At 51.6% G+C, this 13173-nt stretch overlaps 4 protein-coding genes across 4 annotated transcripts; 3 read left to right on the top strand and 1 right to left on the bottom strand.

Moving 5' to 3' along the window:
- Positions 1 to 886: 886 nt before the first annotated feature.
- FIBRA_00908 (uncharacterized protein) lies at positions 887 to 4158 on the top strand (the record flags this gene model as incomplete). The annotated part of the gene is made up of 17 exons (XM_012322794.1): positions 887 to 950; positions 1056 to 1132; positions 1172 to 1218; positions 1267 to 1499; positions 1556 to 1617; positions 1675 to 1686; positions 1749 to 1942; positions 1995 to 2060; positions 2117 to 2309; positions 2360 to 2464; positions 2521 to 2530; positions 2583 to 2674; positions 2722 to 2830; positions 2884 to 3108; positions 3160 to 3365; positions 3434 to 3565; positions 3616 to 4158. The coding sequence occupies 17 exons, from the start codon at positions 887 to 889 to the stop codon at positions 4156 to 4158; spliced, it is 2370 nt and encodes a 789-aa protein (XP_012178184.1).
- Positions 4159 to 4363: 205 nt separating this feature from the next.
- Positions 4364 to 5162, bottom strand: FIBRA_00907 (uncharacterized protein; the record flags this gene model as incomplete). Its single annotated transcript, XM_012322793.1, has 4 exons — positions 4364 to 4474; positions 4553 to 4708; positions 4763 to 5007; positions 5063 to 5162. The coding sequence occupies 4 exons, from the start codon at positions 5160 to 5162 to the stop codon at positions 4364 to 4366; spliced, it is 612 nt and encodes a 203-aa protein (XP_012178183.1).
- A 119-nt stretch (positions 5163 to 5281) lies between these two features.
- On the top strand, positions 5282 to 7906 carry FIBRA_00906 (uncharacterized protein; the record flags this gene model as incomplete). Its single annotated transcript, XM_012322792.1, has 7 exons — positions 5282 to 5461; positions 5512 to 5605; positions 5661 to 6131; positions 6184 to 6470; positions 6528 to 6957; positions 7029 to 7501; positions 7568 to 7906. The coding sequence occupies 7 exons, from the start codon at positions 5282 to 5284 to the stop codon at positions 7904 to 7906; spliced, it is 2274 nt and encodes a 757-aa protein (XP_012178182.1).
- Positions 7907 to 8045: 139 nt separating this feature from the next.
- FIBRA_00905 (uncharacterized protein) lies at positions 8046 to 10221 on the top strand (the record flags this gene model as incomplete). The annotated part of the gene is made up of 10 exons (XM_012322791.1): positions 8046 to 8285; positions 8332 to 8365; positions 8422 to 8681; positions 8737 to 8986; positions 9183 to 9225; positions 9280 to 9423; positions 9477 to 9707; positions 9761 to 9898; positions 10087 to 10127; positions 10184 to 10221. The coding sequence occupies 10 exons, from the start codon at positions 8046 to 8048 to the stop codon at positions 10219 to 10221; spliced, it is 1419 nt and encodes a 472-aa protein (XP_012178181.1).
- Positions 10222 to 13173: the final 2952 nt, after the last annotated feature.

Below are 13173 nucleotides of genomic sequence, written 5' to 3'. Positions count from 1 at the left end.
ACTGCCTCGAGCTGGATGTTGTGTGCGTTCCGGGAAGAGCGATAGCTGTCTGCCGCCTCTACGAGCGCTCGGGGGACGGTTGTCGACGATCTCCGAGTCCGGCCCAATTGTCCGGCGAGTGAACTTTCGGATCAGTCAGTTGTGCATGTACCTGCAGTTGAATATTGACTAAACAGTCAATCGAAAGCCTCACTTGGGAGTGGAAACGGATACTGTCACTCCAACTGGACAACCAAGTCGAACCTAATTATCCTTTCAAGCACTGAGATCTTATACATGTCATGTCATGCGGATTGTGATGGCACAGAATCGTTTTTAGCGTTGAGCAGGTCATAGCAGGCTGACCTTAAACCTTGGATGGTAAGGTTCAGGAGAACGACTCACTGAACCGGTTGATTTTGGCAAAGCTTCGCACATTATAGCGAAACGGCACCGACACGTGAGCGCGATGTGCGCCTACACTTGTCCAAAGAAGAGGCTAGACCACTGTTAGAACTATCAAAGACGATCGAACTGTATATAATACTATGACGATGCATCAAACAAAGCACAGAAAAGAAGTCATAATTACTGAGCATACTGCATACACGAGGTGAGCATAGCAGATTAAAGTAGCGAGACATGCGTATGATAACTCGGCGGCAATCGTTGGCCCAGCCGCTGTGATTCGTCAGCGGGTGAAAAACTGTACTACTTGCACGGACCCGGTAGCCGCAGCGATCCTACCGGCTATACTATAAAGGGAAGTCAATCTCAGAAAGACGCCGTGAGCGCTTCGCCCTCATGGCACACACATCTTTGGTCGACTGCTTATTCATCAATTCTTGAACAGCGACAACGCACATTTTCATGGCACCAGGCAGATCTGCAGAGAAGGACAAGACGAATGGCGAACCGAAGCAGAAGCGACGCCCCGGGCGTGCCCCCGTCTCTTGCGCGGAGTGCCGACGGTACGCCGAATTCAGCCATGGTGTAGAAAGAGTTCTGAAGTAGTGTAAAGACTGAAACTTCGGTGCGACCGAAAGGTGATCTGACACTCGCTCTCTTGTTAGCAGGCTCTCTCGTTAACAAAAACGTTAGATTCCGTGCGAGACATGCGTCAAGAGAGGTTGTTCCGCCATATGCCCCGAAGGTACGCTCCTATTATAACTGAGATCACTTGGGGCGGCAGGCTAAGTCACCAACCACAGGGTCCCTGACCACTGGAAAAGGGAATCGGTACGTCGAGTTTTGAGCCAAGTCATATAGAGGTAAACTGTGGTTTAGCCTGGCGCTTGCGGACGCAGAAGAACTTCATAAGAAAATAGACCGTCTTCGAAGTCGCTCAGCAGCGCTGGAAGATGCTCTACGAACTCTCCAAGCATCTGTGTGCGATGAACCGCATCCCCTTCTTGCTCAGGAAGACGGGATGCAGGTCAGTCCCTCAGAACGCTCTAGTGCCTCTCCCGCCCACGCGTCTTCGGCACCCCGGGAAGATGAGGACTTCATTGATGTTTTTGGTGAGCGTGCACTGACGACACTCGCCCCCACGAATTGACATGCCCATGTTATGTAGGCACACTTACTGTCGGCGTTAGAGGGGAGTCTAAGTTCTATGGACCAACATCACGCTCAGAGGTATGGCTTATTGCCTATTTATATAAACTTGAAGCCTATCATATTTAAAATTCATAGTATCTGATCCATGTAAGTTTCGTTGCGGGCGTTTCATTCAGTCCCGCAATGATCAGCTCATATATTGCTCGTAGGCCCCGGCAAGGGGTGTGCCCTGTACTCAAATTCAATTTCCTCATATATCTGCAGAGCTTGTCCAGGAGGCGATCATAGATTTGGATGTTCCGTGCAACCACGCCGAAGTTCAAAATCAAGTCCGCGACGCGCTGCCGTCGCTCTCTCGAGCTTGTCGTCTCTGTGACATCTTTATGGAGTACGGACAATTCATGTACGTGGTTGTTTGTGGTCTTTGAACGCAGATCAGAAGTTCATTCTTTTAGTTGGTACCCCCTTTCTCGGGTCGAATTGTTCGATCAAATATTGGGATCAGTCTACAAGTTTGACTAGTTAGTTGGCCGTTAGTATTTGATCTCTGGCATCCCTCTTATTGATAGCTTTCCAGCGACAGAACTTGTGACTTGGCCTCGATGCATGCTATGGCTATGATGTTCATGGTGTTCGCTCTTGGTACGTTATTCGATATGGAGAGCTCCCCATCCGCAATCGAGGCACATGAATATTATATATTGTCGCGTATATGTTTGCGCTGTGCACCACCTATACAGGACACGACGCTGACGGCGGTGCAGACCATTGTGAGCCACATTGTTACTCATACATATACACCGCTAATGTTACGGTACAGATATATATGGCGCAATATCTCGAGATGAGTGACTGCGAACCCGCTCGCACCGGATCACATAGGGCCTGGCTATTAGTTGGTTTAGCCAGTCAGCTTGGACACAGTGTTTGTGGGCTGTTTTACTCATGCGAAACATATGACTCATTGGTCTACGCATTTAGCTCGGGCTGCGTAAGTACTGGTTTCATTTGGTGCGGTGCCGAGGTCACAGTGCATTTGACAGATGTCAGTGGCTCTCGGTGGAAACTGGACGATGATGCCAGCCACAAACGGGGGCGTGTGTTTTGGCAGCTGTTCTTGCAAGATACTTGGATTGTGAGCTCAGCGACATCGACTTCTAATCAAACCTCATGAAACTTTAGAGTTTCGGCTTTGGAAGACCCCCGAGTATGGCGACGTCGTTCATTGACTGTCCCATGCCGAAAGATCCGGACGAGAGGATAAACGAACAGGGCCAGAAGGAATGGGGATGTACGTTTCCCTGCCGATTTACAATGGAACACTGACAGATGAGTCTGCGTTAGTTCATCATTGGACATGGCAATATACGCGCTTAATGCATGCTGTCATCACTTCTTGTTTCGGGGCCAAGACCCCGCCGTACAGCACCGTCATTGATTTCGACAGGAAGATTCGTGACTTTCCCGTCCCACATCAGCTGCGTTCAATGTGTCCGCAAGCTCAGGACCCCGAGCCAACGATAGCCCTTTTTATGCAGCAGTTTCTTACAATGGCATGCAAGGAAGCCAGTGGGTAGCATATCATTAAACCATTACGATCATCCTGCTCACATCTCACAGCTCTTCTCAACCTCCATCGGGCATTCTTCACTCAAGCTTTGCTTGAGCAACCTCAGGATTTACTAAGGCACAAATATGGCCCATCGGTAATGGCAATCTACCGTTCCGCGTGGAGGATTATCGAAGGCGCCAAGGAAGTATTCAAGCGAGCGAAAGCTGTCGCAGTCAGGCTGGGAATCATATGGTCCCATAGTTTAGCAGGCGGGGTAGGTTGCGATGGTTCTGCCTTAGACGGGTTAGCACATTCCTGACGTGCGACCTCTGACACTGACAGATCGTGATGGGCCTCTTGGTCACGCGCGCGCCAACATCTCCGCTTGCTTCGTCTTCGTTGCAGGAGCTAGACAGTCTTTGTGATTTGTTCGAGCAAGCTGCAAGCTTGAGTCCGCTGGTTGCCAATAATCTGGTGCGCATTCTGTATTCAGACACTATCTCTCCTTATTGATTTTGGGACAGGACTTCATACGCAGAGTTTGTCGACAGGGTCATGCGACGATGAGTACACCTGAGACCCCCCAGCCAATATGCGTTATCGACAGCGAGCTGGACCGCATTGGCGGGAAGACTCACTTGATCTCTTCTGCGCAGGAGCCTCCCACTTCCTGTGCTCGTGACCTTGCCCGACAGGCCGTGGAGACTTCCCAAGTTGCTTCCGTCCTTCCAACTGTCCCTCCGTCCACTAGCAGTGGCTCTTCGCCGTCAGTGAATCTGTCCCCGTCGCCTGCCGTTTCCATGGACTTCATCCACCCCACCATCATGCAAGATATGCGTGTGTTTGACGGCGTGGGTGACCCCATGGGTTTTGCTCCCTTCAATTTTGATCTGCCATCGGGGATAGCGGGACAAATGCAGGATCCGTCTACAGCAGATATTTTCGAAGAATTGTTTGGACCACAGCCGTTCGCTCATGGACAAGAGGCACAGACAGTACAAGTACCTCCTGGGCCGCCTGTTCTGGATGCGACTTGGCAGTCTTTCGTAGAACAGCTTGGATTTTAGAGGGTCAGTCTGGACGTCCGATGCGCCTACCGTGTCTGGCTCGGTGCAGTATAGTAGTAACGTTCATATAATATCCTTGCGTTTGCGCACAGGTACGGGTATAAGCACTCATTGCCTACGATAGCACTGGAAGGTGATGATGCATGGTCTTATGTATCGAGTACAAATGGTTGTAATCCCCTTGTATCTATAATACACTGCAGCCTCATGCTGTTCTGAGAATGAGATGAACGCCGCTGTCTGTGCTTACTACGTCGCTGATCTGTCCGACGTTCAACGCATACGTCGCGTCCTCGAATGGTTTCTGCATCTGGCCCTGAAGTGCATTGTCAGCATATCAGCATATCTAGTACACACTAAATGGTGAAAACGGGATAATAGAATAGATACGTACTGGTTTGAAAGGTCCCAGATCTCCTCCGTTCGCATGGGAGGAGCAGTCCGAATGTTTGCCTGCCAACTGGGCAAACTTGTCCGGTGAACCATTGATTTCCGCCTGGAAGCTCCTCAAGATCGTGATAGCCTCCTCCTTCGAGCGCGTTATGCTGGGCTATACAGTTTATTAGCCATCTGGGTCGTCAAACTGCAGCACAGTGTCACACACCTCTTTCCAGCTACTCGGCCTCCTGCTATCACGATGTTTGACCAGGAGATGACTGGCACGAACCTGCGCCGGACGGCCGTTGGCAGGCTGTCCAAGGAGGTACTCCTTCGCACCAGGGAGAGCGTTCACCTCCTCCTGCGAGAGCTCGGGCGGTGGCTTCCAAATCGACTGGCCGTCGATGGTGTTGTAGAAGTACGGGACTCCGCGCGAGGTTGAGAGACGGACTTCCCACGTGGACGACTTCGCTCGTAGTGTATTTCAGTATCGACGGCACATCCAACTTCAACGTTGAGCACGTACCATGTTTATGTTTACGTTGTGGAGGAGCAACTATGAATGTCAGAATGGGAGCAGAGCGCCCAAGCGCTGGCTGATTAGATTGGGCGCCAATGGAGACCATACGTAGGCGCGTGCCACTTTCGTGTTGCCACCAGTCCTCCTCTCCAGTTCCCTGCTTCTGATTCAAGTTAAAGGTATTCTGTGCTGTAACCTGTGCGAAGAGATACCAGCTGCAGTGTAATGCAGGCACTCAAGACTACTTTGACGTCTGTCTTGGAATCTTTGCCGCACTCACCTGACAAGCGAACGCTCGATGAAGTTGTCGCTTCGACGTTAAAGCAAGGACAGACTTCGTTCCCAGCTGAAATAGTGAGGAATCAGTGGGAGTTTGTACTCAAAGACGAAATTTTTACGTTCTCGGTACGTGTGTTTCCCTTTACATGTGTGGCCACCTTCCGACAGGGCAGCAGACTATCGAAGGACAAGCCCTGAGGAACCCGAACACAACATACTATGCCGATCTCAGGAGCAGACTTGATCTCGTATTGACCTTCACCGAACACGGTCCGTCCTTTCCTGGCCTGGTCTCACAAAATTTGGCCTCACATTCTTCACTTAGGCATCTGCGACCAGAGCTTCGTCTTCCATGTGCTCTATGACCTGCTTGAGACTCAGACCATTGCGTCATGTTCGCACATATTCTCTTGGATCGAGGAGCGTATGGACCGCTTGACTGTGGACATGGTCCCACAGAAGGGCAAGGCGCTCATACTCCTCCGTGCGCTCAATGACCTGTTGCGGCGGCTGTCCAAGATGGGGAACACAACAATGTTCTGCGGACGGATCCTTACGTTCTTGAGCAGGGTATTTCCACTGGGCGAACGGAGCGGGGTGAATCTGAGAGGTGGGTATGGGCCTGTTTGGGATGGGCCTGGCGTAAAGGGCAGTGAGGGCGACATCAAGATGCAGACTCGGGAAGAAGGCGGAGAGAAGAGTGCAGAGGGTGGTGAGGAGGACAAGATGGAAGTGGACGGAGTACAGGTAGAGGAGCAGGAAAATCGGGAAGCTAAAAAGAACCAACAGAAGGCAGGTCTGTATTGTTTTTGTGTATCCTTGTCGTCTCATCCTGACCTGTTTGCTAGATTTCTACGATACATTCTGGTCTTTACAGTTGCCTTTCTCCCGTCCCCCCTTATTCTCAGAACCGGGCACATTTGTTCAATTCAAAGAAGCTGTGAACAAGATTCTTCCTGTCATCAAGGAAGCCACCACGAAAGACCGTGCGTTGATGGGTAGCAAATCGCTTGTTGGGAATGCAGGAGGGCCATCTCTTAAGCGCAAGCGAGACTCGGAAGGTGCTGAAGACAACACTGGCAAAGAATATTTCTTTGCCAAGTATCTCACTAGTCCTGAGCTACTGGACCTTGAGGTATGCGTGCTTGATTATGTGAACACAGGCGTGTCTCATGGATTTCTGTTTCATTAGATTGCGGACACGCATTTTCGACGACAGTTCTTGTTCCAGTTACTCATTCTCCTCAACCATTTACTCACATTCACAAAGACCGTCAAAGCGACGTGGTCGACTCCACGGAATCGTTCGCTGCAAATAGATTTCACCCTAGAGGCGGAGGATGCACAGTGGGTGCAGGACATTGTCGCGAAAGCAACCGAGGAATTGCGGCAAACCGCACCAAGTGGACGTGCATTCGCAGAGACAGTGCAGATCATCCTCGAACGTGAGAAGAATTGGGTCAAATGGAAGAATGAGCTGTGCTCGCCTTTTGATAAGAACTCCTGGGCGGAAGAGGTTGAAGGAGTAGAAGGACAGAAAAGAAGGGTTGGTCTTGAGGAGGCAACGAGGGAGGCGAGGAAGAAGATGCGCCTGGAACCCGAGCCATGGCCACATTCCTTGGGTTCGGCGCCACTAACAGAGATTTGGGAGATGGGTTACCGGGATTTGCGCGACTTAGAACATCCGTTCCAGTTGAGTATCCGATTTTGTCCCCCCTTCTTACCTTCCGTCGCGAGGATATGGATTTACAGTTTCTCAGGCCTGGGGACGTCAAGGATTTCGTGAGAAAGGTTAAACAAGAAGATATGCGTATTGACATGCGGAGAAGCCAATTGATTAAGGCCGCTCAGAGGATTGCGCAGGCACGCAAGGCTGCAGCACCGAAAGAAGAAACACCTTCGCCGTCGAAAGAAGCAGTTTCGGTACCTTCAATATCGCAGGAGCCATCCGCGCAGCCTTCAACAACTCGTATGGCTTCGTCAAACTCAGCTCCCTTACACCCGTCTTTGCCTGCCAAGCCTGGAACAGCACCGCCTACCTCTACGTCGCTGGATAGTGTTCCTCAGGTCCCTGTACGCGCTTCGACACCGATAATAGCACCGGCACCACTGGTGGAAGCTGCACCTACTCTTCCCCCAGATAACATTATTTCTGGATATGAGGAGGTGCGCCTTTTCGTTTTGCCTATCAGTCCTAAGGTGGTGTACTAATCGTGTCTTCTAATGTACTAGAATAAGCAACGATGGTCGTGGCTCGCTTTACGGACCGCTCGCGACCAATACTTGCAACATTTTGGCAAGATTGGCACGGGAGACGTTACTCTTCTTGCGCAGGAGATCGAGAAGGAGAAGAAGGAGCGAGAGCGGGCCGCGGTCAGTGAGGAGCCGGGAGCGGGGAATGGTACAACCCTTGTTGCGGGGACAACAGGGGCCGGAGAGGAGCGAGGCGCAAGTCCAATGGCTGCACCAGGCGGGAACAGCGAAAAAGTCACGCCGAGGCTTGAAGAGAGTCCGAACGGTAGTGCGCAACCGAAGGATCCGGAGGGCGATGTGAAAATGGAGGAACGATGACGCACCCTGGCCATATGTACTCACCTTGCGTACATAGTCCAATCTCCTTTCTGGAGGGTATTCTGCGCCGTACTCGCTCGACTGTATCAGCTTTATTATCTTCTTATTGCTGCATCACGTTTGGTGTATGCCCTAGACTATGGGCTGGAGCCGAGCCAGGACGATCCAAGTCGCTGGAGCTGGACCGGACTGGACGAACACGGTCCGGAAGGGCCGGACCAGGTCCGAATTCGACGCGGTCACAGCAGAGGCGGACGCATCTTTGCCATCGGATAAAACCCAGTGTGCACTGCAGGGACTCGGAGGCTCCTCCCTTAGCATCTTTGTACTCTACACTCCTTACCACATATCCGAATACACCATGCCTGAATCTCTTCGAGTGCGTCGTCTTTGCTTTCTCCCAGCTTATGCTCACGGCCTAACAGCGCGTGCTCGTTACGGGAGGCGCAGGTTACATTGGTACGGCATCGTGTGCTAGCGCCTGACCAGTCCTCGTCATGATGTCTGCATGTCAGGTTCCCATGTGATATACTCCCTGCAAGACACGCGTCGCTACAAGGTGATTTCGGTGGACAACCACCACAATTCAACCCCCAAGTCCCTCGTTCGGGTTGCCGAGCTCGCGCGCAGCAACCTTCCAGCGGATGCGTCGGAGCAGGACAAGGACAGCGCGGAGATTGACGCGTTTGCAGCTGACTTGACGAAGCCGGAGGAGGTCCGCAAGGTCTTCGAACGCTATGGCAAGGGCGGGATCTGGGGCGTAGTCCACATTGCTGTGAGTGGAGTTTTCAGCAAATGTCTGACTGAATGGTCACAGGTATCGTGCTCAGGCATACAAAGCAGTTGGGGAGTCCACGGAGATCCCCCTCACATATTATGCGAATAATGTCGGGGCGACCATCACTCTTCTCCAGATCATGGCTGAATTCGACTGCACTCGCATCGTCTACTCGTCCAGCGCGACTGTATACGGTACACCCCCAATAATCCCTATCCCAGAAACGACGCGGTTAGAAGCGCAGAGCCCTTATGGCAAGACAAAGATCATGTGTGAAACCGTTATTGAGGACCTCTGCAATGGTGAGCCTTTTCTCATGCTGCGGATCCGTTGTGTGTGGGCTCTTCGCTACAGCAGAACTATCATGAGCGGTGAACTGGGCGATTTGTTTGCCTTCCCAAACGCTGCACATTCTTTCTATCCTTATTTGCTAACATAGAACGTCTGCTTTATGACCCAATTCTTCTAATGCATGCATTACTGACCAGAAGATGACAGCGGAGCCGAAGACTTGGCGGGCGCTTTCTTTGCGATACTTCAAGTGAGTGACAGTAGTCATTTTTAATCACTGCGGCCGCTTGACGTGTGTTGGCAGTCCTGCTGGTGCGCACCCCTCTGGCCAAATTGGGGAGGATCCGAGAGGTCGTCCGGGCAACCTGCTCCCTCTGTTGGCGCACATGGCGATCGGACGCGTCAAGGATCCCAAACTGAACGTTTTCGGCAATGATTATCCGACACCGTGTGTGGCTTCTGCATGCGGCTTGTTCATGACAACTAAAAACTCGTACACAGTGACGGGACCTGTGTGCGGGACTATCTGCATGTGCTAGATCTTGCGAAGGGACATTTGCTTGCCCTTGATGCGCTCGCCCCCCAGTCGAAGGTGTTTGATAACTGCCCAGGCGAAGGGCGATACAAGGCGTACAACCTTGGTAAGGGCAAAGGGATGAGCGTGCTGCAGATTGTCGATGCGATGCGCAAGGCAACTGCGTATGACTATAAGTACGAGATAATTGGTAGGAGGTGCGTGTCCGAGCTGTGCTTCCTGACTTTGCGCTGCTGACGCGTTGCTGTAGGAAGGGCGACGTTCCGGATCTCACCGCGGACCCTGCTCTTGCGGAGCGAGAACTCGGGTTCAAGGCTCAGCAGACGCTGGAGACGATGTGCAGGGACCTGTGGAACTGGCAGACGAAGAATCCTAACGGGTATGACGGGTAGGTGCACGCAGCACGAGGTTACACTAGAAAACACGTAGTACCAAGAAATAACGACCGGTCTGTATTCATATCATTTAGCTACCCCGGGTTGATATCGGACAGCTGTCGCGGTAGTGTCTCTTACTAATCATAATCAACACTATCAATACCCTCTTGTGACTAACTGAGCTGCCCGTAACTTGTAGAGATGGCTCCGTCGGCTTCGGTATCTTTTGGAGTAATACAGGTGCGTCAGCTTGTGGTCTTATTATTTGTACAGCTAATATCGAGTTGCCAACTCAGCTGATCGCTCCACCGGCTCTGTGGTCATGTTGCGCTAGCAGCTCACGCTGCAGGCAGGGGGTCACAGCGCTGTTCGGGCTCCGCCAGTCTTGTTCCATTGTAAGGCGCGGTCACAAAGCCCAGAACGCAAGGACACAGCTCCCTAGCCTAGTGACGGCGATAAGGACGATGAGGATGGCGGTGGTGGCTGTCTGTGCACACTGCAAACGACGAGGGTATGCGTCGACCGGTCGCTCGGCTTTGTTGTGCACCTGAGGTGATTGGAAGGCGAAAGGTTATCCAGCGGGGTGGAAGTCTGCCTGTGCTGCCTCCACGCTCGCTGCGCGGTCATGTAGGGAAAACTACGACTGGAGGCCTGCTTTTGGGAGCGATTGTGCAAACGACGATAGCGAATGCAAGGACCATGACGCGGACGCTGCCTTCGTCTAGGACCGATGATCGGCGATCGATGACGACTGCGTCTCTCGTCTTGGGTAAAACTGCTGCTCTTGGGGTGCGCGTCAGCCAGCTGCGCAGCTGAGCACCATGTGCGTTACGTGGCGCTCTGAGAAACCTGGCTGCCTGCACGCCTGCCGCACCATCAAATAGGGGTATATATATCCACCCCGACACTTTGCGCGGAGGTCTGTCACTCATTGTGGTTCTAGTCTTATTGTTTATCTGTTCTCCTTATGCTCTACCATGCATTTGTCGCACGACGAGCCCACTTCCTTTCTATATTCCGACTGTTCAAGAGATCAATCACAGCATCCCTGCTATAAATTTCTCCCTCAGATTCCAAATAGGCATGGACCACAGCGGTTCGACTATAACAGATTCTTCGACGAACAGCATTATCTCATTGCAGCTGTCTCCTTCTGTTTCAATCAAGACCTCGACTTCCAACCCGAATTCAGCTGCATCAGCAGTTTTTCTTCATATGTCAATGGCAACTATTCGTCGCCCATCTACGGGCACATTGAATCGCACCAGGTATGTCGTTCTATTACCATGCCTTCACCGCCCCTGAATTCGCCTCCGGAATTTGAATTTAGGTTTAGGTTTTCTCCTAGCTCTTCGCAACGTGCTATGTCATGCATCACGACCGCAAAACGCAGGGACAAATTAGATCTCATCAAAAACAACCCCGAGCGGAGGTCCCCCATCCCAGCGCGACCTCTAGCATGACTTCATGTCCGCGTTCCATAGGTAAAAGCACTTTCTCTGGTACAGTTGTGAGTGGTATGACGAGTTCAGAGTCCCCAAGTGCACGCGCAAGTTCAGGTTATAAGCGAGGATCTCGCTTATTTTTTCATATCTGATACATGCAACAATCCCAGCCATCTCGACGTTCCCCAGATCCGTGCGGACCTTTTCAGTGTCATTATGTTTCCTTTTCTATTCGTTGGCCTTTTGCTTTATTGGCGCTACCGTTGTCGCCGTCCTACGCGGTGGTTTGATGATTGGTTCGGGATTTGAGCGTACTCGAGCTCCAGTCTCTACGGCGTCTTTTCTACCGTTCAACACGGTATCTATCGGCAGGCCCAATATCGTGTCTGATTCTACGATCAGCAGCCTGGAAGAGGTTCACTACCGAGGAGGCTATGGTTCCCTCTGAAACCTGGAACGCCTTGACGATATGGGGAGCGTGGAAACGCCGAGGCTTATTGGGTTCACTTCCGTCTGGATGAAGACATCTCCATGCGGGAGAGAGAACCATAGGAAGACAGTGATTGTCGGCTGCTTGGTCCCGCGAGCCTTGTCGCTGTCGCTCGAGTAAGAAAGAAGTTGAATGTGCTGAAAATAGTGGACAGATGTGCGTTTTCGGACGCTGGGACGCTCGAGGGGTGTATCACGCTGATGGGGATGACAACTCTTTGCAGCCTGAGACTGGGACTACCGAGCTATTGTTACGTACTCGGTGTCGGCACATTGCTTACAACGTGCGGCTATACCAGGACGTAGGTCACTGTCAAGTGCTCACCTTTATGCTACTGCTCTCGTTTGCGAGCGTTTTCTTTGACAGACCGGACTCTTACTATTGGCTCCGAATTCCAGTGGGACACTGGCTATGGACACATCGTCACGTGTTGGAAACAAAGTTCTGAAGTGACATTCGTGTCGCCGAGCTAAGTCTCACGTACGTCGTACTTCCTGTGATATATGATGCATGATGCATTTTCTGTTGGACTTCTTGTCTGTCGCTATCCTTGCCTCAGCTGTCCCACCGCCTTGTCACATTCGAGTTGAGGCCTCCGGTCCAGGCGTTCAGCTTAGTGCCTATGCGGTTCAATTCTACTAGTGTACGCATCGCAGCGTGAGTTTTCTGTGTGCGATACTTCGACGCTCCTCGCCAGGATCACATCTTCCCGCGACTGCTATGGGAACTTATAGCGACATGGGCTGCTGATGGCTGGTCCAATCAACTCACAGCCTCAACCTCATTTGTTCCTGATCCTTCTCTGTTTGGTTTACCTCATGCACGGCATCTCACTTTAGGACCCTCTGCAGTACGGGGGGCCGTATTAAATGATGTGCAACTGCACCTTGACCTTTCTTTCCACACGCTCCACCTCACCCTTTACCCTAATTACATTCGCCCAGCGTTGTGGAGCGACCGGAACCAGAGGTTTCTTGGATTTGCTGGTATTCAACTGGTGAGTACCTGTAAACTCATCTTGATGAGCTTGGACTGACGACGACGACCTGTTGTCTCTTGGTTCGTGTCGACTATGCAATCCCCGCGGCTTCCTCCCCGCGTATTGATCAATAGTGTTGTTGTTTAATGGTTCTACGCACGTAGCGTAGAAGCTGTTCTCTCACCCAACAAGACATACGGTGAGCGATCTAGCTTGCTTTGGTGTAATTTATGAAGTTTTACATGTCGCATTCTCACAAGGTTTAGGGACTTTAGTGTCATAGTCTGCGCAATGGTCGTGTCGCCAACATCCCTAAGGGTACTCGTGACTTCTTCGACCTTCACTACGGGGGCAAGCATACCAGTACAACCG

Source organism: Fibroporia radiculosa, assembly GCF_000313525.1.
Source record: "Fibroporia radiculosa TFFH 294 genomic supercontigs, scaffold400, whole genome shotgun sequence".
Lineage (NCBI taxonomy): Eukaryota > Fungi > Basidiomycota > Agaricomycetes > Polyporales > Fibroporiaceae > Fibroporia > Fibroporia radiculosa.
Note: the sequence above shows the minus strand (reverse complement) of the source record. Positions and strands in the feature narration are given on the sequence as shown.